At 41.0% G+C, this 27,666-nt stretch overlaps 2 protein-coding genes across 3 annotated transcripts; one reads left to right on the top strand and one right to left on the bottom strand.

Annotated features, from left to right (window-relative positions):
• LOC146665121 (neuroepithelial cell-transforming gene 1 protein-like) lies at window positions 1–9,664 on the top strand. The gene is made up of 12 exons (XM_085412595.1): window positions 1–329; window positions 3,118–3,184; window positions 4,032–4,091; window positions 4,782–4,889; window positions 4,970–5,134; window positions 5,225–5,287; window positions 5,366–5,462; window positions 5,561–5,637; window positions 6,920–7,177; window positions 7,270–7,440; window positions 7,532–7,718; window positions 8,739–9,664. Exons 1-12 carry the CDS (start codon window positions 166–168, stop codon window positions 9,071–9,073), a joined length of 1,752 nt encoding a protein of 583 aa, XP_085268721.1. The 5' UTR covers window positions 1–165; the 3' UTR covers window positions 9,074–9,664.
• asb13b (ankyrin repeat and SOCS box containing 13b) lies at window positions 9,218–24,251 on the bottom strand. 2 transcript variants are annotated; one of them, XM_085412598.1, is made up of 6 exons: window positions 24,037–24,251; window positions 23,180–23,379; window positions 22,907–23,057; window positions 20,950–21,084; window positions 18,578–18,769; window positions 9,218–11,093 (listed from the first exon to the last, which is right to left on the bottom strand). In XM_085412598.1, exons 1-6 carry the CDS (start codon window positions 24,077–24,079, stop codon window positions 10,990–10,992), a joined length of 825 nt encoding a protein of 274 aa, XP_085268724.1. In that variant the 5' UTR covers window positions 24,080–24,251; the 3' UTR covers window positions 9,218–10,989. The 2 variants fall into 2 exon arrangements, with proteins under 2 accessions (XP_085268724.1, XP_085268723.1); XM_085412597.1 differs by lacking the exon at window positions 9,218–11,093 and adding an exon at window positions 16,686–18,488 and having other exon boundaries at window positions 24,037–24,249.
• Between the last annotated feature and the right edge of the window lie 3,415 nt (window positions 24,252–27,666).

Below are 27,666 nucleotides of genomic sequence, written 5' to 3'. Positions count from 1 at the left end.
CCGCCATATTCAAACTTCCGCCGTGCTGTGTCTTCTGTTGTCATCGATCTTCTGTTTTCTTTGTACGTATAGGGCCAGTTTTCATACGTTTGGTTTTTCTATCTTCCTCGCTTAGTCATAAATAATTTCGGGTATAACTCATCTCACAACGTATAGCCACGGGAAATGGAAGAAAACGAAGAATTTAGCGGAAGCACGACGGAAAACAAAAGACACAAACTTCGCAGGGTGTCATCGAGGACGTCTACGACCAGTATGATCAGCGCTGCGGAGCCCTCGCCTCAAACCTTACGGAGAAACAGCTCTAAGAAGCACGTAGCTACGAAAAGGTGATAGCATAATTATTTATTCGACAGAACTTTTGCAATATAGTACAGTATACTACAGCAAACATTTTATCCATTACCCGGTCGGCCAACTGTGACGGGCAGGGCTGGTATTGTAACTGGCAAAAGGTGCTTTCAAGTGCACCTCGGAAGCCAACCAATCGACTGAAAATACACATATGTCTGCTTATCTTGTTTTAATAAAGAGATAATAAATTTAATTTTTACATGCATATGTGTGTGTGATTTAGGATTTGTACAGTTTCCTGTGCAGTAGACATCATCTTTATATTAGGGCTGTAATAATGTCATCCTCTGTAAAATACATCTTTATTTGTTGTGGGGAGGGAACAAAACTTTGTTTACAGGTTGTTCGTTTCTTTTATTGCAAATTACCATCAAAATACTACAGGTGGAGAGACGTTGTAATCAGACCTGTGCAAAAGTTTGCAAAAAGAACATTATTTGTTGTATCATTTAGGGTTGAATAATTTTTTCAAGTTGAAATTGCAATATGTGCATTTGGTAGACTGCAAAAGCTGCAGTTAGTCTACGCTTTATACAGCACATCTCATTGAGGCTTGCAACATGCACTTTCTGTGAATCTCCAAATTTTTTGACCTTTTTCCTTATGTGGGAGTCATTCTCACCAAACAGAAGTGACCCAAAACAACTGCATATACACCCTCCAACAACATACATGTGGGTTAAGGTTAGCCCACACGAGTTCATGAGGTTACATCTTTTGGTCATAACATTACATTCTAAATATTAAACTGGGCTTAATTAAAAAAAAAACATTCCCCAAATCATTTAAGGCTAATATTATATGTGCATTATAAACACTATATAGATGTTTATGTTATAAAACACTGTTGTTATTTGATCACCCTGCTTTATAATGCTTCGTTTTGATTAGTGTACTGTGGCTTTAATTTGATGGCCATGCACTGCACCTGTATTTGTACTTGCAGACTTTCAAAAAATGCAAACCGTATAATATCAGATACGGATTTCAAAAAATGTGATTGGCTCCAACTGTTTTTTCCCAGAAAGTGGTGACTGTTAACAATTAGGGCTGGGTATCGTCACTGATTTCTAGAATCGATTCAATTCCGATTCACAAGGTCCCGAATCGATTCGATCCACGATTCGATTTAATTCGATTTAATTCGATTCGATTCGATTTAAATCTGGGAAATTTTGACAGTCAGAAATATTATAATTCAGATCAGTACATTTACATATTTTTGTATCAATAAAAAGGAAGTTGACACTCGCAAGACTTTATCAAAGGTGTGAGCGTCACAGCAGATGCTTTTGTGTCAAAGTAGCTGAAGATAAAACACAGAAAAACATGAAGGTGATTTTCCTGGCCTGGGATTTTATAAAAATATTCTGCAGTACATCAAAAACGAAAGAAAACCATTAATCAACATATGAACATTACCTCTGAAGTTACAGCGGTTTTATTAGAGACACGGTTAAGCGTTTTGCATTTTGAATAATTTTAAAAAGTTTAAATTTATTCAGTATTGAACAGCAGAAATGAGGTTTTCTTTTCGGAAGAATGTAAAAGGGAAAAAAACAGCGGCCGACAGCGCTGTAAACAACAGTAGACTTGTCAGTGCGCCCCAGGGTGGCTGTGGCTACAATGTAGCTTACCATCACCAGTGTGTGAATGTGTGCGTGAATGGGTGGATGACTGGATATGTAAAGCGCTTTGGGGTCCTTAGGGACTAGAAAAGCGCTTTATAAATACAGGCCATTTACCATTTACCATTTGTGTAACAAGCAAGCGAATAATGAAGAAAGGGAAACTGTTCTTGAAGTACAGAGAGAGAGAGAGAGAGAGAGCTGTGCATCGCGGTGGAAGCAAAACAGTAAAAGTCAGAGTGAATTCATGACGATGTTTATGTGAAGCGTTTGGATCTTCTTCTGCTGCTGGTTCGGTCAATATTGTTTGGAGAGAGATCAAACTAACAGCTTTAGAATCGGCTCATAAAGGGCGTGAACACAAAGCGCGGACCCGCCGACAGATCAGAATCAGCGAGCTGTCGGCTTTCAGCCCCGACCGTGAGAAAGGCGACATCTCACTGATTCTGATCCGCGGGTCGCGCTGTGTGTTTAAGTCTGTGCAGAATCCGTGTACCTGCTCTCATTTACTGTCTTAACTGTTTGGTGGTTCTTGAAATTTTGTGAGATGTCACCAGAGATTCTGGCATTTCGGGCAAAATAAATTTATATTAAAAAAATCGATTCAGGATTTTAATGAATCGATTTTACGTTATCCAAGCCAGAATCGATTTTAATCGATGAATCGATTATAAAAACCCACCCCTATTAACAATGGTTAACGTGATGTCAGTAAATCAGATCTCATGACTCTCAACAAAACTTTTACAGTACTGGTTCTACTCATTCCTCAGAGTCATGAGCACTGTTAGTGGGATTTTGCAGTAGTGGGTGCAGCTGCCCCTTGGCCTTGACCCTGACAGAAACTGTGTAGTTTCATTGTTTTGTCGCCAAAATTGACAAGTAGCACAACAGAACCGCACAGCTCCTTAAATGGCTTTGTTGTGCCTCAGTCATCCCAGAGCACATATTTGAAACATAACTGCAACGTAAAGGGTAACAAAAATGCTTCCATGTTATACTGTAAGCCTCGCATATTGTTGCTGACCATGTTGATAAGATACCAGAAAATGAAAAGCTGCCATTGTGTAACGACCATGCTATAAATGTGTTTTCATTGTGCAAGGCCAAACATGATTTGTTTAATTTCCCACAGACCACCACTGCAGAGAGGCAGCTCCTTCACCTTCCTCACTCCTGGGACTCCGTGGGATTTCAGCCTAGTGAGTTCATGTTTGATATGCAACGGCATCATGTTTTATTACAGCGATCAGGCCCTCACACAATTATCTCTTTGTAAACTGAACAGCTCTCTTGATCCATGTCTTATATGGCTTGTATGGTTTTCCAAAACCTTTGCCTGAGAGGTTTTTTGGTGATTTTATCCAGCATTAAAAATCACGAGCATCACAGTAATAACATTTAAGAAGAAAAAAATCAAGCACACAGTGTGCGTCAGCCCCCCTGGCTTTGTCCGCACCTGCACATTTTACACAGATACCAGATCAGCCAACCACCCTCCAGTGTTTTGATTCTGAAAGGGTTGAACTTTTGTACTGTCCGCGGTTTGAATGCTCGGAAGTAAATGCTCTAGGAGATAAAAGGGAGTGTTACATCCAGACGGAGAAGGGAGACGTTCTGTACCAATATACACGGGGGGGGGACGACGACTGTGTTTTTAACATTCAAGAATGTGAAATCAGTTCTAGTAGTTCTCCATAAGGTTTGAGCCTGTAAAAGGCTAGTTCAATTTTTAGTAAAGTTGTGCTGCGGCTTATTTTTACACCTGTCACAAATAATGGAGAAATGCATACTTTTCACCCAAATAATAACACAACATGGACTCATTGTGTGTCGACAGAGAACACTGCCATGGGTAGTCTCCCGTCAAAGTCCCAATCTGAGACAGGAAACCCCCATATACGTATTGCATCTGGTCATGGGTAGCAGGATAACATTTTGGACTGTTGTCGTTGTTATGTTCATATAAGAGATGCTGCTTTAAATCTGTTGTTTAAACACTCATCGGGTCTTTAAAAGTAACCGCTATCTTGTGTTTTGTTGCTGCAGAAAAGAAAGCGCAAAGAGAAGGAGGATGATACCGTCAGCCTGTCCAGCTTCGACCTCAAGGTGAGAGTCGGAAAGCCTCCTTTCTGCACCTGAATGCATCTCTACCATAAACTTTAATCCTTCTGCATGACTCGGGTTGTCATCACAGACAGCCTGAATCATGCAGGCTGAGGATAATCCTGCTATGCCTCAGACCGGCTGAGGAAATAACTGTGAAAGAGTATACAAGCAGTGCGTCTCTTGGTGCTGTGATTGTCATAAATTCAGGGTTCAGTTCAGCACATCACCGTAGCATTTACACTATGTTTCTGTGCTGTAGAAGCAGGAGCAAAGTTCCTCTACTCGGATATTTGAAAGGAAGAGCTGAGAAAGCTGAAATTCTCCCTCAAATGTGTAGGAGAACCGTATGAAGTACAAGAAGAGATCTAACCAAGCAGACACTTTGTTCATGGATATAACTTCTCAGTGTGTGTTTCACTGGAGATCACATAGTCAGACTGTAGATCTAAGTGCAACATAAATACATCTGCACAGCAAACAGTCCTGAGACTAAACTGAAACTGTTAAGAGAGCAGATCAGTTTCATGTCATCCAGGTGTTTTACTGCTGTTGCTAAATAGAGCATTTAAGAAGATAGATGAAAGGAATATGAGTAAATTGTGTGTGAGGCTATTTAAAAATGCCAATAGCTTCAATTATAAATAAATCCTACAGTTTTAGTTTATTATAATTGTATTTTTCTTTTTTTAGGAACCCAGTAACAAGCGTGTCAGATCACTTGCCAAAGTTTCATCCCTCGTCAACTTGATATCTCCTTCAAAGAATGGAGCAGTGCGGCGCTTTGGTCAGACCATCCAGGTGAGCGCTGTGCTGTGACACTTAAAAACAACACTTACCCCGTACCATCTTCAATAACAACAGCCTTTGTTTTTTTGTAGTCAATGTCATCACGTGATACCAAGTCACCAGGGATGTCCCTCAAAGCTGGCAGCAAAGCTTCAGGTCCAACCCCCACGAAACGGAGAAACAGCACGCTGTGGTCGGAGACGCTGGACGTCCATCAGAAGAGCACGTTCTCAACAAAAGAGATCAAGAGACAAGAGGTTGTGCAGCTCAGCCTTAAGTCAGGAGCAGGATCTTAAATGTGCTGAGAGCTGAGAAAGTAACCTCTCCGGCATTTGTTTTATTCTCAGGCAATTTATGAACTGTACAGGGGAGAGCAGGACCTCATCGAAGATCTTCAACTTGCCCGAAAGGTTAGTAGAATATTTGAGTAAAAATAGAAGCTTAATTTCAGCTTCCTTTTTTACTCAAACTGCTGCTTTTGTGTTTAGGCGTACCACGATCCGATGCTAAAGCTTTCCATCATGACAGAGGAGGAGCTGGCTCACATCTTTGGCGACTTGGATGCATATATCCCTCTACACGAAGGTGAGCTCTCGCTAACTTGGATATAAAACTGGAAGCTGTTTGTTTTTCGCTAACAAATGTGTCTCTTTTTTTCTCTCTCTTTTTTTAACATTCTGCAGAGTTATTGGTGAAGCTGACGGAGGGAACTGGCTCTGATGGAACAGTAGCACAGATCGGGCAGATAGTGATAGACTGGGTATGAATACAGTAACATTATCCTGAGAATATACACTCACCTTGATAACACAGATATCTAATCGGCCACTCACTTGGTATCAAATCAGTGCATTTAGCCCAGTAGACACGGTCAAGACGATTTTCAGAAGCACTGCATTGATCACCCAGATGTGACCACTCTGGAGAAGTTTGGAGGTCAGAAGAGAGGGCAAGACTGCTTTGAACTCATAGGAAGCCAAAAGTAACTTAGCCATTCATTGCAGCTACAGTAAAATCTTGAAGCAGATGGTCTACAACAGCAGAAGACCACACTAGGTGCCAATCCTGTCAGCTAAGAGTTCACACGACTTACCAAAATTAGACATCAGAAGATTGGAAAAATGTTGACCGGTCTGACGAGTCTCAATTTCAAAATAAAAGCATGGATCCATCCTGCCTTGTATCACCGGTTTAGGCTGGTGGTGGTGGTATAATGGTGTTGGAATATTTTTGTGGCACACTTTGGTTGCCTTAGTATCAATTGAACACTGTTTAAACACCACAGCCTACTTGAGTATTGTTGCTGACCATGGCTATCCTTTTATGACCATATGCCCATCCAGCTGGAAAACATGTCAAGTCACACCACAAAGCTCAGATCGGCTCAAATTGGATTCGTTTGACCAGGAGATTATTGTTGTGGATGTGTAGCCAACAAATATGCAGCAACTGTATGATTGTTATCATAAGTGTTTCCAGCACTTTATTAAATCTGTGCTACAAAAGAGCCCATAATTTGTACCTCATTAATTTAGCAGTGAGTGTATTTAGTGGATGTTTATCCTATAAGGCTTTGCCAAGTTAGGACATTTTAATACAAATATTATATTATAAAAATTCTTGCTAAACTCACTAAAGTTAAAATATTATTTGCTAGAATTGGTACTTATTATATCATTTTTTTTAATAGTTGGCTGTACATGACAATAATTTGTATATTTAATGTTGCATGAGTAAATTGGTTGCAGATTCTTATTTAATTTATTCTCTCACTCTAATTTTACCTTTTTTTTTTAACAATAGTCTTCATATGGTGGCAGTAGAGATCACGTTTACTTTAGAACTGATGATGCTGACTGAAACTTCACAGCCTGCCATCAGCTAATATTCATATTTAAGATGCTTTTGAGGAAACTGAAAATCCTTTTAAAAAACTAATCCGACAAGCAGCCTTTGGATATTTTCTTTCTTTTCTTTTTTTTTTTTAACGACATGAAAAGTGCACCGTGTAAATGTTTTGCCTCCGACTGTTTTTCTCTCAGCTGCCCCGTCTGAATGCCTACAAAAACTACTGCAGCAACCAGCTTGCCGCCAAAGCCCTGCTGGACCAGAAAAAGCAGGACAGGCGGGTGCAGGATTTCCTGCAGCGCTGTTTGGAGTCACCCTTCAGCAGGAAGTTGGACCTCTGGAGCTTCCTTGACATCCCTCGTTCACGTCTGGTAAAATACCCGCTGCTGCTGCGAGAGATCCTCAGACACACTCCTCCCGATCACCCAGACGTGACCAGTCTGGAGACAGCAGTACGTTACCTGCGTGCCACATAATCTGGCAATTTGCATGTTTGTTGCAAATAAAATACACCATCATTTTATGATAACTTTTTATTATCCAGATCACTATAATCCAGGAGATCCTGTCCGATATCAACGTGAGAAAGGGGGAGTCTGAGTGCCAGTATTACATTGACAAACTGGAGTTTCTGGACGATAAGCAGCGGGACCCCCTCATAGATAAGTGTAAGACACTTCTGTGTCACGGCGAGCTGAGGAACAAGAGCGGCTCGGTAAGAATGGATGCTTCTTCTCGCTGTTACAGTAGCTGCACGCCGTTCGTGTCGTTTTGAAGTTTCACGCTCTGTTACTGTGCTGCTTCAGAGGCTGCACGTGTTCCTCTTCTCTGAGCTGCTCGTTCTGACTCGGCCGGTGACACGCAACGAGAGGAGCTGCTTCCAGGTGTATCGACAGCCCATCCCTGTTCGAGACTTGGCCATGGAGGACCTGCAGGATGGAGAGATCCGCATGGGCGGGTCCTTCAGAGGGGCTTTCACCAATGGAGAGAAAGGTGGGTTGACTTCTGATGGCTTCAATAATAGACGGGAGTTCATATCAGTGTAAACATGAGGAGTTTTGGGGTTTTAGACCATCAGTTAGACAAAACAATTATAAGATGTCACTTTGGACGCTTTCTTTTTCTGTGCTTAATTTTTGTAGACTAAATTATTAGAAATGCATCTTTTATAGTAAAACTAATACCTTTATAACTGAAAATGTCTTAGTTGTAACTCCACAAATATTCAGCATGCATGGATGCATGAATCCAGTCAGTAGCTGCGTCTTGCTTCTTCTCTCGCCAACTTTCATTTACAAACCTCAGTCATATTCTCCTGCTAGAAGAAGGGGGGGCTTAGTAGTGGTCCACTTCCAAAGTATGCTTTTCGCTAAAATGGTGAAGCCAAGAGCAGCAATACACAGTCACACTAACCTGATATGACCTAATTACACATGTTCATCCTTACGTCAGGTTTTATCCATTTTACCAGTTTTTGATGGGAAATTTTGGACTGATATGTTAAACCACACAACATACTCCAAAAACATCCATTGATGGGCGTTCTTTATTTTTAATTGATATTCTTTTTCATAATTATTAGTGATGTTAATTAATATTTATTTAACAAAATAAATTAACTGGTCTGTAAGTTCAATAAACACTCGAGTTCTCTGGTAATATTTAATAGTTTGGGCTTTACGGGGTTAAAGCACACTGCACACCAGAGTGAACCTGCTGAGTCATGTTATAATTCACACTTGGCTTGCCACGACTGGCGGCCCTTTTTGTATTTGCTCACAAGTTGTCTGTACCATTGTGTTGACTTACTCTTTAGAAGAAACATGCAGAGGAGGTTGGGTGAGGTGGGAGATTATGGATTCTTATAGGACTGGTGTTTATAATGCTGAATGAACTGGCGAAGAATTTTTTTTTCTTTTTTGAGTGTCATTAAAAAGGATTTTCCAGAATCCTGTAGCTTCAAAGCATCAGTATTATTTTTCTGACTGCCACTTTTATTCTCTTCTTCTCTAGCTAAGAATGTTTTCCGCGTGAGCTCTCTGGATCCTTCTCACGGCCAGACCCACACACTGCATGTGAGTGACGTCTACCACAAGCAGCAGTGGCTCAACTGCCTCCGAACCGCCATGTCCCAACAGCAGGGGGCTCCAGCTAGAGTTCAGCGGGGGGAAACCATCCCAGCAAAAAGCCACTCCTCTGTGTCCTCAACCACAGTCTGTGACGAAGAGGAAAATGAGAACTGTCCTCCTCCTGTCTCTGGCCCCAAACTGAGGCCTCAGACGCTCTCCAAAACCAGACTGGACCAGAAGTTACAGGGATCACTGAAGAGGAAGGAAACTGGAGTGTAGCTATTTAGAGGGTTCCTCTTACATGTATTTGACGTGTGTCCTGTTTAGTCACATTTTTTTTTATCCATCTGCACTGAAAAGGCTTCTCCAATCATCACCGTCCAAATGTTAATCCAACTGTAGCCCTTAAAAATGTGTAATTAGTTTACAAAAAAAAAAAAGCGTGCTATTTGCATATGTGTTTACAGCAGCTGTAAAGCAGAGTTTTCTGTCTTGTTGCTTTGAAAACTTTTTCAGCTTTGGTTTTTGGTTAAGGCTGTTTTTTTTTTTGTTTTTTTAAACCGTCTCTGTCTTGTGCTATGATCAGGATGTGACTGTGTGTCTATAGCACGAGCAACAAGTGTGAAGCTGTCCGTTTTAAGTGTCATCTGTGCCAAGATAAGGGACCAAGAAACTGTCTACCAAGGAAACAAGGCTCAAAGTGTTTCAGATCAGTGTCAAGATAGGGAGCAGAACACGTGTGAGAGCACTGACCACAGATGTATAAAGAATTGTTTTTAAGGGGGAAGGAGGGACATCAAGAATTCATCACATATTCAGAGGAAATTTGTTAATCAAAAAGGAAAAAAATAAAACATTTAGTAAAACTGAGTTTGAGACTTTTTATTGCAGGTTACTAAGATCCTCTTGATTGTACTTTGAGTTCTCAGTCACTTCCCTTTATTGTTAACGGGGCAGTTCAACAGTGTTGCAACACTTTTAAAGCAAACAGAAGCTTAAAAAAACTAGACACTGGTTTCTTTCCAATTAGTGTTCAAAAAACGACTCTTAGCACGTTTGTTCATGTGTTTTTGTTCAAATATATCAAACTGGAAAAGGCGAAATGTAAAAAAAGACAGGTTATGGATAAATCCTTTTGAGTTCAGAGGCAAGTTTGACTTTTGTTTTGTTTTAATTGCTGTGAAATGCCCATCGTAGCTCTTCAGGCCAAATCCAAAATTGAAAATGACGTCTTTACACACCTGCAAAGCCTGATTTACATGTATGAAAATTTTACCTCAATATCTGTTGTTGCGTTTGTTTTCACTGTAAAACATACAACTGACACAGTGTGACTCTAGATAAGGTGTACGTCAATATTCAGTATTAAACAGTCATCGAAAAGAGCATCACTGCAAAACTTAGATGTATTCATAGCATTCAGGGAAACAAGCGTCAGTACAAAGCGTATTTCAAATATATTGTCATAAAGAGTCAGAGAACAGCTCATCGCATTGCCAACTTCCTCTATCTCGTTAAACCGATTCTTCACTCACTATTTTAAAAACAGGAACCTGAAAGACTTTCTTAAGTTCTTTTTCATTTTTATATGCTCGAAGGATCATTGGAATTTCTGTTGATGGATGTTTTGTTTCAATTCGATTAGACGGCCACACAGCAGCTTTATCTGCACACATTTTACTTCCACTAAAACCCTTGGGGGGCCTCTTATACAGCTTTTGATCAGTAGTATTTATAGCTGATAATGTGTCACCAGCATGAGATGCTTCACCACAGCCTAACCGAAACCCTCTTCCTCAAAGATGCTTACAACTGCCAATGTTGAGCGTCATGTACTCTTTCTGGGAGAGTTATGAAAGCAGGAGTCTGCGCAAAGCTTAAGGATAAGCTGTCACGCCTCCTTTTATTTGACTTGACCGTTGCCCTGATAACACAAGCCTACACGGCAAACACCTGCTTCCCCTTGAACACAGCTGCTGAGGTTTGGGTAAGATAAAATGGCCGGCTTGGGGAAGTGGAAAAAGTTTTGAATGCTCAGGACTAAACCTTTCATTAAATAATGACTCACTGTTAACTGTCTGCTGAAGGTAAAAGGATATCCACAGCTTTAGGGGGTCATTGTATTAATCTTTATTAAGTCGCAATTAAGAAAAACCGGTCTGACTGAACTAACACTCAAATGTTTGTTCAAATCTTTAAGCACACAGATTGAACATTAACAGTCCAGGTTGGAAAAAACTGTACAGCGAGAACAGGGGATGTTTCCTGCAACCGTTTATAACTTGCACATTTCCTCCTCCTAAAAAAAAAATAAAAATGCATCAGTTTCAGTTTATGACGAGATTCACAAGCCCTCTTCTGATCGCGCTACAACATTACAAATTGGGTTGAGGTCACGACTCTGGTTTGTTCGTTCCAAAACATGAATTTCTTCTTTTGCAACCCTTCTGCTGTCCATTCATTTGTGTGCTCCGCCGGTTTTATGTCAGGTATTGCTGCCCTTATAGTCACCATTCATTGTTCCCCCCAGTTTCAGTGCATTCATGCATCAGGAAAGCAAATAAGCTCAAACCCTGATGGTTCCTCTGCCATGCTTCCCAGTAAGTATAACGTACATATGTTCAAAGAATACCTGATGCTTTCCAGATCATCCAGTTAGCCTTTGATCTTAGGCGGCACCGTTTTGGTTTATGTTTTCTTATTTTCGTTCTATTACCTGATTATTATTTGGTATTTTTTGCTATTGCAATGTTCTCCTGTCACTTTGGCTGCTTCATCACCTTTTTCAGGACTACGTGTCTTTTTGTTGGTATAATCTTTGCAAGATGTTAGTTCCCAGGGAGAGCAGTAACACCTTATGAATGAGACATTGTGTCTTAATGCAGACTGATGGACATCCTGGACTGGGCTCTAGAATTGCTTTTGTATTCTTTTCTGAGCTTTATGAACCTCTAAAATGGTTCTTCTGAGGTCCTGTGAAAGTTGTGCTTGAGGCAAGGTTCCAACCAATTCATCTTTTGGTCACAAATTCATTCATATGCACTTTCAAACCCAGACTCTTATTCTTATTATTCAGTGTGATAAAATAAAAAAAAAAAATAAAAAAACCCAAACACATCTATTAATGTGTCTTGGATGAAGATCAGACCACATTTATTAATAATCAGAGTAGAAATGCAGCTGATTCTAAAGGGTTCACAAAAACGTTTCTTCTAATCCTGTCGCTTAACTTTGGAACTATCAGTTCTGGATTCAGAAGACCGTGACAGCTCACTAAACGTCATCACCATCATGCAGTTGTTGGCGTGTGTTGACCATCTCCAGAGTGAAGAACATGCTGGTATTGTTGAGCAGAAAGAAACCAATTTTGCAGGTTACTGTACTCTCTTAAGTTAGAGAGTAAACTTACAAAAACAAGGCACGTCCAGCCAGGAAGAAGCTGTGGTGTCACGGCGAGCTTAAAATACTCAAACTGTGGGTAAGGACATTAATTCGCATTGACACTTTGGCCCTAACTGAGCTGTCTCCAGATGCACTGAGGTTACAGTTAACGTTTTGGTTTTTCTTTTCACTTCCTGCTCACTGTTTGCATGTTTGGTTGCTAACATCTCTCCATCTCACGGCAATTGTTCTAGTTTTTCCACATTCTGGTTTTTACATCCTCCAGATGAACGTTCACATGTCATCTTTGTTGTTAGTAATATATATTTGTTTATCACTGACGACCAAACTTTCCACCAAGCAAGTTGTGACTACACCAGCTGAGTTTTTGGCTCAGTCCACAGACAACATACTTTGTATTTGTACTAATCTTTGCTGTAAAAACAGTTGGTTAAAAAAAAAAAAAAAAAAAAGGAAGGATTTTACAGTGAATATTAGCTGCTTTGTACTTGTTACCCATGCTGCTCTGTAACACAAGCTCATGTTCAGTCATGCTTTAGTGCAAGTCAGGCATAATGAATGCTTTTATTGTCTGAGCGTAGGTGTAGGTTTCAGGTTCATTTCAGGCTGCTTTTCTAGTCTTCACCAGAATAAAAACCATGTTATCAGAGCAACCCTTCAGAAGGGCTGCAGAGAGGACTTTTCCTTTGTGCTTTATGGTCACATTTAATCATTCACTTTTTGTCCCACCCTAGAGTCTGACTGACTTAAAGGGATAGGGTGCTATTCGAACGATTGCTGTCCAACCACCTACACGTTGTTTATCTGCAGTTGTGCCATTTTGAAAGGACGTGTTTTGGTTGAGCCCATTTTAAACAGTTTTGCACATAAACCAATAAACTGCCATTAAGAAAATATGTCTTTCAAAAAGTTTCCATGTTAAGATACCAATGATGTACTTGAGTCTGCTATGTGACTGAAAGATGCAATCTACACTCAACAAAAATATAAACGCAACACCTTTGTTACTGCTCCCATTCCCCATGGGATGGACGTAGAGACCTAAAATTCATTCCAGATACACAATATAACCATCCCTCCCAAACAGTGGTCACAAATCAGTCCAAATGTGTGGTAGTGGGCACATCTGCTATATTGAGATAATCCATCCCACCTCACAGGTGTGCCACATCAGGATGCTGATCTGACATCATGAGTAGTGCACAGGTGTACCTCAGACTGCCCACAACAAAAGGCCACCCTGGAATGTGCAGTTTTGTCTCACAGCAAAATGCCACAGATGCCACAAGCAATGAGGGAGCGTGCAATTGGCATGCTGACAGCAGGAATGTCAACCAGATCTGTCGCCTGTGCATTGAATGTTCATTTCTCAACCATGAGCCGTCTCCACAGGCGTTTCAGAGAATATGGCAGCACATCCAACCGGCCTCACAACCGCAGACCTCGTGTAACCACACCAGCCCAGGACCTCCACATCCAGCAGGTTCACCTCCAAGATCGTCTGAGACCAGCCACCCAGACAGCTGCTGGAACAATTGGTTTGCACAACCAAACGTCCCTGAGACGGTTTCTGACAGTTTGTGCAGAAATTGTTTGGTTGTGCAAACTGTCAGAAACCGTCTCAGGGACGTTTGGTTGTGCAAACCAATTGTTCCAGCAGCTGTCTGGGTGGCTGGTCTCAGACGATCTTGGAGGTGAACCTGCTGGATGTGGAGGTCCTGGGCTGGTGTGGTTACACGAGGTCTGCGGTTGTGAGGCCGGTTGGATGTGCTGCCATATTCTCTGAAACGCCTGTGGAGACGGCTCATGGTTGAGAAATGAACATTCAATGCACAGGCGACAGATCTGGTTGACATTCCTGCTGTCAGCATGCCAATTGCACGCTCCCTCATTGCTTGTGGCATCTGTGGCATTTTGCTGTGAGACAAAACTGCACATTCCAGGGTGGCCTTTTGTTGTGGGCAGTCTGAGGTACACCTGTGCACTACTCATGATGTCAGATCAGCATCCTGATGTGGCACACCTGTGAGGTGGGATGGATTATCTCAATATAGCAGATGTGCCCACTACCACACATTTGGACTGATTTGTGACCACTGTTTGGGAGGGATGGTTATATTGTGTATCTGGAATGAATTTTAGGTCTCTACGTCCATCCCATGGGGAATGGGAGCAGTAACAAAGGTGTTGCGTTTATATTTTTGTTGAGTGTATATACAGGGAGTGCAGAATTATTAGGCAAATGAGTATTTTGTCCACATCATCCTCTTCATGCATGTTGTCTTACTCCAAGCTGTATAGCCTCGAAAGCCTACTACCAATTAAGCATATTAGGTGATGTGCATCTCTGTAATGAGAAGGGGTGTGGTCTAATGACATCAACACCCTATATCAGGTGTGCATAATTATTAGGCAACATCCTTTCCTTTGGCAAAATGGGTCAAAAGAAGGACTTGACAGGCTCGGAAAAGTCAAAAATGGTGAGATATCTTGCAGAGGGATGCAGCAGTCTCAAAATTGCAAAGCGCCTGAAGCGTGATCATCGAACAATCAAGCGTTTCATTCAAAATAGTCAACAGGGTCGCAAGAAGCGTGTGGAAAAACTAAGGCGCAAAATAACTGCCCATGAACTGAGAAAAGTCAAGCGTGCAGCTGCCAAGATGCCACTTGCCACCAGTTTGGCCATATTTCAGAGCTGCAACATCACTGGAGTGCCCAAAAGCACAAGGTGTGCAATACTCAGAGACATGGCCAAGGTAAGAAAGGCTGAAAGACGACCACCACTGAACAAGACACACAAGCTGAAACGTCAAGACTGGGCCAAGAAATATCTCAAGACTGGTTTTTCTAAGGTTTTATGGACTGATGAAATGAGAGTGAGTCTTTTTTTTTTCTTTTTTTTTTTGTGTCCCGTTTGGATCTTTAGCCATCAGAATTGTTGTCTTAAGGCCAAGAAAGATGCCAAGCGGATTTATTTTACCAAGTGGATCATCATGGCCTTGCCATATTGGTCCATTTGATTGACCTTTATTATAATTATGAATTTATTTTATTTTCAGTTCCTACAAACGGGACAGACATGACTGGGGGATAGGACAGGGAGAAAGAATGAAAGAAAGAGAGGGAGAGAAAGAAAACCAAAGGGGAGAAGAGACAGTGAGAAGGGGGGGAAGAAAGGAAAAGAAACAAAAAAAAAACAAAAACAAAAAAAAAACACCTGGGTCACCTGTATGGAGAAAAAAAACAGAAGAGAAAGCAAACAACAAAGAGCAACATAATAAAAAAAACGGCACCATCACAATAAACTAGCTAGCAGTAGATATCAGTAGATACTAAATAATAAACGATATTGTGCAGCACGCAAGATAGACAGCGCACAATGTGCTTTGAGGCAGCAGCCAAGAAAGCTGTAGTCCGCGTCTGTGAACACCCGTGTGTACACCTGTGTGGATCAGCATGCTTGCATTCCAAAGGTTTCTCCATGTAACGATCTGCTAGGGAGTGTGGGGGGGCCACAGCCCCGTCCTCCAGGGTATGAAGCAGGTATGGAGGAGATCAAAACTCCAGACATCCAGAGGCCCCCAGAACACAAGAGACCAAGGAAGACCAACAGAGGGGCAGCCGCGCCACTGTCCCAGTAAGAGCTGAGGAGAGTCCCAGATGAGGGCTCACTCAGCAGCCGCGGAGCAGAAGCCAGGGGGAGTTGCAGTGACGCGCCCGTGAGCTCCGCCGGCAGCCAGCTGTGCCTGAGTGACCGAGCCCCAGGCCGAGAGGCCGGGGGCACCCCGCCTCCGAAGTGGCCCGAGCGAGCCCCAGGCTCCAGGCCCCGATAAGCGGCCGCCAAGGAGTGAGCCGGTGTGTACCCGGACGCCCACCCCCAGACACAAAGAACCACCAACGCACCGACACCTGAGGGAGTCCGCCACTGGCAGGGGAAGTGGTGGTGGGTGGAGATAGGCCTCCAAACCTTGAGAGTGAGTCTTGATGGGCCAGATGGATGGGCCCGTGGCTGGATTGGTAAAGGGCAGAGAGCTCCAGTCCGACTCAGACGCCAGCAAGGTGGAGGTGGAGTACTGGTTTGGGCTGGTATCATCAAAGATGAGCTTGTGGGGCCTTTTCGGGTTGAGGATGGAGTCAAGCTCAACTCCCAGTCCTACTGCCAGTTTCTGGAAGACACCTTCTTCAAGCAGTGGTACAGGAAGAAGTCTGCATCCTTCAAGAAAAACATGATTTTCATGCAGGACAATGCTCCATCACACGCGTCCAAGTACTCCACAGCGTGGCTGGCAAGAAAAGGTATAAAAGAAGAAAAACTAATGACATGGCCTCCTTGTTCACCAGATCTGAACCGCATTGAGAACCTGTGGTCCATCATCAAATGTGAGATTTACAAGGAGGGAAAACAGTACACCTCTCTGAACAGTGTCTGGGAGGCTGTGGTTGCTGCTGCACGCAATGTTGATGGTGAACAGATCAAAACACTGACAGAATCCATGGATGGCAGGCTTTTGAGTGTCCTTGCAAAGAAAGGTGGCTATATTGGTCGCTGATTTGTTTTTGTTTTGTTTTTGAATGTCAGAAATGTATATTTGTGAATGTGGAGATGTTATATTGGTTTCACTGGTAAAAATAAATAATTGAAATGGGTATATATTTGTTTTTTGTTAAGTTGCCTAATAATTATGCACAGTAATAGTCACCTGCACACACAGATATCCCCCTAAAATAGCTAAAACTAAAAACTACTTCCAAAAACATTCAGCTTTGATATTAATGAGTTTTTTGGGATCATTGAGAACATGGTTGTTGTTCAATAATAAAATTATTCCTCAAAAATACAACTTGCCTAATAATTCTGCACTCCCTGTATAACCTTTCACAATATTAGTTCCTGAAAACGCAATTTCAGATCATTTCCAGCTAAGCATTGCCAACTGGTGAAGCTTGGTTCCCAAACCCATTAGGGAACTATAGGGGTTTGTTGTTGTTTTTTCAAGTGGATGTTTTTTAAGTTGTTTTTTTTCCAGTGGAACTTTCCATTCATTTCACGCAGTCTGTCAATTCCTAAAGGAAATGAAGTACCTGTAAATCTAAAACAGTTTTGTGGGTGTTTAAAAAAAAATTTTTTTTAAATGACGCTTGAAGTCCAATTAAAACAACACCAAGTTATTTTTAAATTCATGTGGTAGTCATCTGGTATTTATTTACACAGATTTGATAGAGGTAGAACCATCTGTATTATGTACAAATTTACATTAAAAATAAATACTTGTCATCTCAAACTCCACAAAGCAAACGGTGTTATATCAACACAAATTATTCCAAGAAATGTGAAATGATGAGTGGTGCTCCCAAAGCCTCTGAATACACACAGGTGCGCTCCGATACCGATACCATTTCAGGACTTGGTATCAGTATGGGGTGGGGGTTGGGGGGGGGGTTGGGGGGGGGGGGGGGGGGGGGGGGGGAGTACATGAATTCAAAACTACTAATAATGGATATTAAAAGGTGGAACTTGGCCTGTTGCAACAAATACACACCGGGAATGTGCCAGACAAGTCGGCACACACCACCACAGTTCTCAAAGGACATCTAAAATATGGAAACCCCCTGTGTAAGGTTGACACTTGCTGTGCATGGCCTTAAAAGGCAAAAATTAATCTTTCGGTCTTCGCACAGAGCAGCAAATTGCTTGCCTAAATTGTGCACAACCTACCAAGGAACAAAGCCCTAAACACTAGAAGGTGCGGAGATTTTTCTCGGTATTGGGTGGAGCAAATTAGAGGAAAAGGGCATTTAAAAAAAAAAAAACATTTGACCTAACATTCATTTGATGCAGAGGCTAAGGTTTGCCAACTACGTCAAACGTCAAGGCTAAATACTGCAGGGTTTTCTTTCCGTTTGTCAGAATAATTTGTTGCTGTAGCTATGACCTTAAAAAAAAAAAAAAAAATCCCATTTTCAGTTTGCTTAGACAAAAAGTCATTGTATTTAACTGAAAAAAATAAAATAAAATAAAAATCTATACACCCATCTAGTTTGGGAAATGTTAAGACATCTGTGTGGTATCACTGTCAGCTCAAACATCCTGTCACATGATTTTCAGAAGAAAGGGCCACAGGAACAGCCGTTGCAACCAGCGATTAAATTTCAATGACTGGAGCCGGAATGTAAGACAGGAAGCTTATGATACGATTAGGCAAGTCCAGCCTAGAAACAACTTTATGCGCTCTTGTGCCGAGAATCCTCCTCACTGCCACCCTGCTGATCTGCTGTAAACTCAGGGGGTATTCTAAGACAGAAAAAGCCATCTCAAGTTATGCGTCACTAGTGTTCTTGATGGACTAAAATAAACAGGATGTACTCTAGGTGGATACTCACTCTCAAAGAACTCGAGGCAGAGATACGATGGGGATCCCAGAGTGGTGTAGTGGATAGGTTTCTTGTTCAGGTTATCCGTGGCGTACACATTCCCCCCAAACTCCACAAGCAACTCAATCAAATCTGTGTTTTTTGCCTTGGCTGCGTGATGAAGAGCTGTCTCGTGGAGCTTGGCAGCATTCACGTTTGCCCCTTTCAAAAAGGAAAACAAACTTCTAAGAGAGAGGAAAGCGCTGCTGATGCCCAAGGTTGTGTTTTTAATAGAAATTATAAACATCATAATCACTTTATAAAGCAAGAAATATATTTGACACCAAATATTACAGTAAAAAAATATATTATATACATATATCCTGGTAATGGCTGCAGGTCCTTTTCAGTAAGTCCATTACTATCAATGCTGTTTGCTGACCTTTTTAGCCTAAATGTATTATAAAAAAAACCGACTTGAGCTAGCTCTCTGTACAGATAAGAGAGGAAGCTTCAGATCCAGTGGGGTATGCTTGTAGCTGCTACTACTGACAGACGTTGGAACAGTGAAACTGTGGATGGATCCACTGATACAATTATTAATAGAGGATACTGAAAGACGAGGTCCACGCTCAAAGTCTAAAGTGCTACGCGTAACAATGAAGAGAAGTCAACTTCCTGTGTTTAGATGTTTAGAAATACGTGTCCTGTTTGTGGTTAAGCTGTGAAGGTAAAACTTGACTGTACAGAAAATTATTTTTCGTCTTATTCAGAAAAAGTTTAAAAATGCCATTTTAAGTTTTAGACTGAGAGTTACATACATGCCATGTACAAGAGATTTTATTATGGAACAAGCCATGATATCATGGTTATAATAATGCTGTCATTACTAAGTAATGCAGCATGTTTTGTTTCTGCTCTAAAAACAGCTTATTAGTCCTTTTCTTTTTTTAAAGAAGCACAGATAAGACAGCATATCACACTAAATTATCTCTAATCCATGATGACTGAATAGTACATCATAACTGTAAATTTCATTAGCCGTGGTGCGCAGAGGAAACGCCAGATATCCTTTTCAGTGATTTGAATTCGCTTAATCTTAATATCGACAAGATATGCAGTCACACGAACCTTGTTATGGACAGGCAGCCAGTCAGCTCATTTTTACAGAGAGGCAACTATACTAAAGTAATAATACATCAAGAGCAAACAAAGTAGCTGTGTGAGCTAAAAATCTGATGGTAATTTATTGCATTGATAAATCCATCAAGTTCAAAACAATCTCCAACAACACTGGCTGAAATGCAAACCCAAACCGTGACACAGCCTCCACCGTGTTTTACAGATGGTTGTAGACACTGTCATGCCTCTCTCCTGACCACCTCTGTATATGTTCATGATTCAAACCAAAAATTACCAATTTGGAATTATCACTCCATAAGACTTGTTGCCCCCAATTTGAAAAAATTGATCACCTGAAAGGCCAGATGCATCTCTCACATCCGAAATACTATATTATGTCTGTCAAACTTTTATCTTTAGCATTTGACACAGATTCGTTTTACCCAACAATGTGCCAGTAACAAAGTCCTTAAAGATACCAAAGTTTTCAGGGCTAACTGGACACTGTTTCGTCTTTTTTACGCTTGAATGATTCATAGTGTTCAGTGGTTTAAGCAAGAAAATATTCCCATAAAAAAAGGTCAGACACAAGGACTGGGCTGAATATGAGTGAAAAAGCAACCAATATCCAAAGAAACACTTTGAAAGGTCTTTGGCAAGCCTGGAGAACTATTGTTTAAGACCACTTTACAAAAAGATAGTACACGAATATCCGCCTAATTGGCAGAAAAATATAAAGAAATAAGGAATAGCCCAAGACTTAGTCACATTAACGAATTTCATTAAACTAATGTGTAAGAGAGAGTTGCAGTCCCAGTGGTGTTTAATGGTCTGCGAGTAAAGAATAAATATAAAAATAGAATCCAAACACTGGCTTAATCTGTGCAAATGTGATATAAAGTCCATAAGTACAAAGAGGTGCTCTGTTGTAGAACGACAGATTACTGCTAAAGCTACAGAACCTTAAAAATAACTGGAAAAATGTCAAGAAATAAAGTTGGATTCAATAATCTATACTCATTATAGATTTTGTGAATCCATCAGGGAAACAAAAAAAGATATACCATAAAATAAAGTAAAAATTACAAAATTTAGGCCCTCCTACTATATGAGCACACAGGTCTGATTGATGAATCTTCCACTAATGTGATGCTATTCTCAGAGAATTCAGGTTCACAGGTTAAGTTAGCATGGCGATATAACCTGGTAATAAGTGAACCACCCTGAAATTTCCCTGAAAAGCTCAAATCCTGCTTTGTGGTACAGGCTTCTGGACTCACCTGCGTTGAGGAGAACTTTGGCGCAGTCATAATGTTGCCTGGCACAGGCTACATGGAGCGGTGTCCCATAGTGGCAGTCATGGGCCTCCATGTGAGCTCCTTGATTGATCATGAGCTGAACACAATCTGAATTCCCTGATATTTACAAAAAAAACAAACACAGAAAATAACTAATTCCAGTTGTATAAACCTAAAAAGTTCTGCAGTTGAGCAAATGTTGGCGATGCAGGTAGGTACATTTGGAATTTTTGGCAGCAATAATTATTAGTATCAGAAGAATTAGTCCTTTTCGGTGTCCCTCTCAATGCATTTGTAACCATGTGTAATGCCATTAAGAGAATCACAGCTGGACTTTAAGAACTTTTTTCTTATAAATATTAAGCTGAAAATAGTTGTGAAACTCAAGGTGACAGTCTGTAAGTGGTTTGTTCTGCATCCTTCCATCTTTCTACAGAGAACCTGAAGGTCGGCACAAAGACTTTTTTCCCAGGACTGCTTTCCAAATAATTTTGTCCTACATGTTCCAGTCATTCCGATCCATATGAACTATATATCTTTAACAGGTGAAGCTGTGCATGCATACGGTTATCTTTTTGACTTGGGCTGTGTGGTGTGCTATCTGAAGCTTTGGTGATTCTATGACAGATGGACCGGGAACATAGTAAATTCCACAAGAACAAAAAAATAAACAAACAAACAAACAAACAAACATCTCTGTGTCACTTTTGTAGTCATTATTGTAAAACGAGTATGTCACAAACCAAGCACCAAGCCCCAGGCCCTGGATGCAGTTTCAGTCACGTAGACATTTACATCATTGCAAAGCTGCGCCCACAATCACCGTCTGTCTTAACACTGGTCAGCGAGAGTCGGTGAACCTGCTCGTCTAGTTTTTTGGTTTTTTGTTTTAAATACAATGGAGAGGATTTGTGCAGGTGGAGCTACAGCTTTAAGTACACTGATTCCCATTGTATTCACCACCGGAGCCATAAAGGTCTCTGTTACAATACAGCTGCACTGTTTCTCCACTAGAGAGACCATCTTGCCAAAAGTGTTGGCTCATCTGCCTTCACACCCAATTTGAATTCGAGTTACATCCCGTTCCTAATCCATGGGGTTTAATATAATGTCAGCCCACCCTTTGCAGCTATAACCATTCAAGTCTTCTGGGAAAGCTTTCCATAAGGTTTAGGTGTCTATGGGAACTTTTGACCATTCTTCCAGAAGTGCATTTGTGAGAGACACATGAAGCCTGGCTCACTGTCTCCACTCGAATTCTTCCCAAATGCCTTTTATCATGTTGAGGTCAGGACTCTGTACAGACCAGTCAAGTTCTTCCACGCCAAACTGGCTCATTCATGTCTTTATGGACCTTGCTTTGCGCACTGGTGCGCAGTCATGTCGCAACAGGTAGGGCCGACACCCAACTGGGGTCGAAAACCATTGCATGAAGCTCTCTACACCATGTTCTTGAGCTAATCTGAAGAACACATGAAATTTGGAGGTCTATAGCGACTGACTCTGCAGAAAGTTGCCGACCTCTGCGCACTATGCGCTTCAGCATCCGCTGACCCTGCTCTGCGATTTTTACGGGCCTTACCACTTTGTGGCTGAGTTGCTTCCACTTATTTATTATACCACTACAGTTGACTGCTGAATGTTTGGTAGCGAGGATATTTCACGATTGGACTTGTTGCACAGGTGGCACCCTATCAGGGTGCCACACTCAAATTCACTGAGCTCCTGAGAGTGACCCATTCTTTCACAAATGTTTATAGAAGCAGTCTGCATGCCTAGCTTCTTGATTTTATACACCTATGACCACGAAAGTGATTGGAACACCTGAATTCAATGATTTTGAAGGGTGACTGAATACATTTGGCAGTATAGTGTATTTTAATCAACTGACATGGCTTAAAATATGATTATGCACAATGTTGTGTTGGAAAACACACACCTCCCATGCAGGCTTCATGAAGAGGTGAGAAGGTGAACAGGGGAGGATTTACAGTTGCTCCATACTCCAGCAGCAGCTTGACGCAATCCAGACTTCCAGCTGCACACGCATCACACAGCGGCGTGCTACCATCGATGTTACGAGCATCCACCTGAAGGACAGGGCCGTAATGACAGCACACATGCACCATGTTGAGCTACCACCTAAGCCACCAACTGTGCTTGATTCTCTAGTGATGTGCCGAAGTCAGGTAGCACCACAAAACCTCCTCACCTGTGCGCCAGCATCCAGCAGCAGTCTAACACACTGGGCCTGTCCCTGTATACAGGCCTCGTGCAGGGGGGTGATGGAGTCCACAGCCACTATGTTAACTGCGGCACCTCCCTCGATCAGCTGCTGCAACTGGAAGGCCCTGCCTTGTGCAGCAGCCTCGTGCACTGCTGACCGGTCTGTCCAGAATCCAAGGCCGTGTGCTGCAAAGATGTGAAACCAAACAAAACCTAAGAGCATCTATTCACAGTCAAGGGAAGGGGGTTGAGGGGATGTATGAGCGTTTATACTACTTCTTTCTAAAAGAAAAGCCAGAGTGTTTCTTCTCCTCATAAAACATGCAGCTCTTAATCCCATGTCAAGACAACTTTGTATAGAGTTACCCATTAAATAACATAAAGGGATGACAAATGCGCAGAAAGGAGAAGAGGTTTGGGAACATGACAAAGTGGGAGAAAGTGGTTTCGCACAACCTAAACACAAATGACACTAGTGCTCTGCACGTGTGCAGCAGGGCCCAACCCACCTGAATAGCACATGTATTTGTCTTACATGGTGTGAGGTGTGCGTTATAATGGATCCACTGCTGAACTAGTTGCACAACAGGCAGTTCAATGCCTGCTGGTTTCAGCAACGAGCTTAAAGCGCGACGTCATGCTCTCAGACGAACGTCAACCAGTTTAAGATACCATGCTGGCTTAAGGCTAGCCTTAATCAGTATCGTCAAAGAAAGATGAAAGGAGGGCAATGAAAAGCTAATAAATCTAGGATCTGCTGGCATCATCGGGAAAATAACCGCCAGACTCCTTATTGAAACGGCTGTCTCGGTTACTGTTAGTCACCAACTCTAAGCTACTTACCGATTTCTCCATACAAGGACGGTCTGGCCCGTGTGATCTCCATTTCATGTTCCTGTTTTTGTCTCTCTCAGCAACGCAGATTTAGCCGAGCATGGTTTTCATTTTGAAGCAAAGCAACAAAAATCGAAAGGACTGCATTACTACGAGTACTACCACACACACCGTGCAACCCTGTGCAGAGTCTGAGCAGCTGAGGTTTCGCCTAAATAAACAACGCCGGGGAATTCTGGGATATGTAGGCGAAGGGTTATGATTATTACAGATAAATGAAAATAATAAAGGACACACACACACACATTTATATATGTATATATAAAAATAAATATATATTGTATATGTTGTGGTTCTTTAGTAATGCAGAATAATAGGACATATGTATTTATTTGTGTAGCACATTTTTAAAATCCATTTTGTGGATTCAAAGCATAGACTGTATATAAAAGACGGACAGAGCAATGGGTTTTGGACCTATTTTGAAGCCTTGGTATTTTTCATTTTTGGAAGCAGAAGTTGCTACTTGTGATGCAACATGAAAAAGTCCACCAAAGATGTAGACCAAATCCCAGTGTCGTGATAGAAAGTGTACTCTGGTTTTTGCCAAAAAACAAAACAAAAAACAAAGAATCCATAAATATTTAAAATGTTGATCTATTTTGTGTCAAATGTATCTTATGAGATACTTATGAGTCTTATGAGTCATTTTGAGCCAGAAAGAACATTCCTGACACATTGTAGAAGCTGCAATCATTTTTTTTTTGATTGTAGCTTTTGACTGACTATAATGTAGAACACAGAGAACAAAAAACATATAATTCCTTTACCTTCTTTTTTTATACAACCCCTTCACAACTCCTGTTGACTACAGCCGATAAGCAAAGATTTAAAACAAAACAAAACACGGAAACATTGGAAATCACTTTTTGGCACAACACCGGCTGAGCACAAAAGCAATAATGCAATCAGGAACCACCAGACTTTCCCATATTTCAGATGTTTGTCATCTTAGTGTCACTGTCTGCAAATATCTCTCCACACACTGTATCCCAAAAAATGCAATTTATTGAACTGTGTCTAATGCACAAATTGTTAATATACAGTGTACTGTTCTGCCTCGGTTCCTCATCCAGGAAACTTTTGGCTGACACTGTGTCTAATCAGGGGTTTCTTAAAAGTAAGAAACAGTTTACAAACACGAGACTAATATCTGTTTACATCATAACATGACACCTGTCAATCCATTATCCTGTTGGATGACTTATAAAAATGTGTAAATTGTTTTTTGTACTAAAGTGTAAACATGTTTTGTAATCCTTTAAAAATTGGTGTATTAACATAGCGTGAATCACATCACTTCTGGAGTCAACCCCAGTTTTTCACACTTCCATGTTAGCTTCCTTTTTCAGTTTCTCTACTTTATCTAATGACTTTAACCAGCAAATAAAAAAGGTTTACATCGCTGTCAATAATGTGGTATGTAAAGAACTGTTTTTTATTCATTTGGTTATGGCATGTGCCTGTTTAGAGCTAGCTTGGCGAGCTTTAGCTAGCATGACACATTAACTCATGATGTCACTTAAGTGCTATTTTATATTTCAATTGCAACTCCTAGGTTAGATAAGGTTAAGTAAACAGGTTAACTGTGGGATGGATTCCACCCTATTTCATGATCCATGGTAACAGTGGTTATTGGTGAGTTCATTCTGGTAGCTATTTGTATGGCCACAGGACTAACCATTAGCCACCCAGTTACCACTTCCCCTCAATGGAAAGGGAAAAGTCATTTAACCAATGTTTTTAGATTTTAGTTTTTTGTTTGTTTGTTTGTTTGTTTTTCTGGAGACACCCTCATGAAGCATTAAAAATTAAACTTCCTCTTTCAGCTTTCATCTCTCTCGATCCTATCGGATCCCCAGCATCGTCTTCTGTCACACCAACCTTCTGCGTGTCCTCGTTTGCTGTAGGCTGCTGGGTTGAGCATTAACAACTAAGCCTTGCAAATCTTTTACACAGGAGGTTGTAGTCAAGGTGCAACATGTAAGATTTTTGGCCTTAAGCATTCAAGGTTAAACAAAAATTATCAACAAAATTTGAAGAAATAAAAGATCTGACTCCAGGTGAACTGTGTTGGAAAGATTTTTGCTGAAGTGGGCACGCTTGCTAGCTTCTCATACTTGCACTTTATATCTAACGGCAGAGCTTCTATTGTAATATAAATGGAATTACAAATTAGCTATCAGTGTTTGTGTTTACCATTGCCAGACAATGCAATGACACTGCAATCATTCACCAACCAACATGAATGATGATGTGACGGAGAAGCAACATTATATCAGCTTGCAATGACAAGGCCTCCAGTTCTTGTCTTCTTTAAGACCATGAGCACACACACACATTGTGGCAGTGTATGTTTGTCAGCGCTTGTTGTTCCTTAAACAAGCAAACCATAAGCATCAATCAGCGACCACACAGCAGTGTGTTTTGAAGCCGTTTATCAGACATGTACACTTCTCACCATCGTGTGAGTCTTCTTCAGAACACTTGTCACCTCCTCTCAGGCTTAATGGATCACATTTGCCAAATGCCTGTGAGATTCTGCTTATTTCATGTCTGTTTTTAGATGCATGTCATTATCCTGTTTGTGCAACCATGTCCTGTGATTATGACACTGCATGTCTTTCTTCAGAACGAGCTGATACACTTCTAATATCACTCTTCTTTTCTTCATCTCCATGCTGTGTATTTATTTTTACTTTATTATTTTCTGTGAGCAAAAACGTAATTTCACTTATCAAAAGATTCTCATTTTGTTTCATCTATCCAAACAATTTTCTTCTAGAAGCATTGTTATTTGTCAATATATATTTAATATCTTTTGACTTTGTTACGGTCTGTTTTTCCAAAGTTATGGTTTCTGGCTATAGAAGCCACTTACCTTTACAGAGTGCTGTAATCAGATACCAGTCCATCTTGATCTTGGAGGTCAGCTTTTATACTGTGTTTCAAGCATTTCTTTATTTGTCATTCCACAATTAGCTTAGCTAAACAAGGTACAAGTGACAGTCATAACAAAGGCATAGCCTCTCCAATTGTGTCATTCTCCTATCCACTCACAGGCTGGGTTCATCATGAAGCTTCTGTTTGTTCCTTGTAGCATGTAGATTCCGTCATGGTTACTTACCTGGAAAAACGTGCATAGATGCTTTTCTGCACATCACTAGCCATAGCTCTGCATTTGCTGGCCGCTTTCAAGCCATTTGTCATGTCTAAGAAGACAAGCAGAACACAAAAAATAAATCAACACAAGAGAGGAAGTAAATATGACTGTTTATTTCCTGTAGAACCCTTGAATCACAAATGTTGCAACGTGGGGGAAGATTATTCTTAAAGACTTTTTTTTAAAACATTTAAACATTTGCAGTCAACAGTAGCTTGACTAGAAACTCTAAGCCCAAGATCAAGAATCACCAAAAATTCACATTTTCAATATGGGAAAATGAGGTACAGAGACCAAAACTGTGCTTGTATCAGGCTGTAAAGAGGTATTTCTGTAGTAATGTCAGCACTACAGTAGAGATTCTGTACGTATGAGAAGCTAGCAAGCTAGTGGTCAAAAAGAACTGTAGCTTTGGC

The sequence above is a fragment of the Rhamphochromis longiceps genome, linkage group LG7, assembly GCF_057381845.1.
Source record: "Rhamphochromis longiceps isolate RC_006_pf linkage group LG7, R_longiceps_female_GT1.1, whole genome shotgun sequence".
NCBI lineage: Eukaryota > Metazoa > Chordata > Actinopteri > Cichliformes > Cichlidae > Rhamphochromis > Rhamphochromis longiceps.
The sequence above is the reverse complement of the archived record's forward strand: the minus strand, read 5'-3'. Positions and strand labels throughout refer to the sequence as shown.

What these genes read in the sequence shown, in the direction of transcription:
- LOC146665121 (XM_085412595.1), top strand. Translation starts at nt 166, where the DNA reads ATGGAAGAAAACGAAGAATTTAGCGGAAGCACGACGGAAAACAAAAGA. An exon ending in GCTTTGGTCAGACCATCCAG is followed by an intron (nt 4,890 to 4,969) that starts GTGAGCGCTGTG and finishes GTTTTTTTGTAG; the next exon opens with TCAATGTCATCACGTGATAC. An exon ending in TGAGGAACAAGAGCGGCTCG is followed by an intron (nt 7,441 to 7,531) that starts GTAAGAATGGAT and finishes GTGCTGCTTCAG; the next exon opens with AGGCTGCACGTGTTCCTCTT.
- asb13b (XM_085412597.1), bottom strand. Translation starts at nt 24,079, where the DNA reads ATGGAGATCACACGGGCCAGACCGTCCTTGTATGGAGAAATCG. An exon ending in GTCCTTGTATGGAGAAATCG is followed by an intron (nt 23,380 to 24,036) that starts GTAAGTAGCTTA and finishes ACATCTTTGCAG; the next exon opens with CACACGGCCTTGGATTCTGG. An exon ending in CAAAGTTCTCCTCAACGCAG is followed by an intron (nt 18,770 to 20,949) that starts GTGAGTCCAGAA and finishes CCTTTTTGAAAG; the next exon opens with GGGCAAACGTGAATGCTGCC.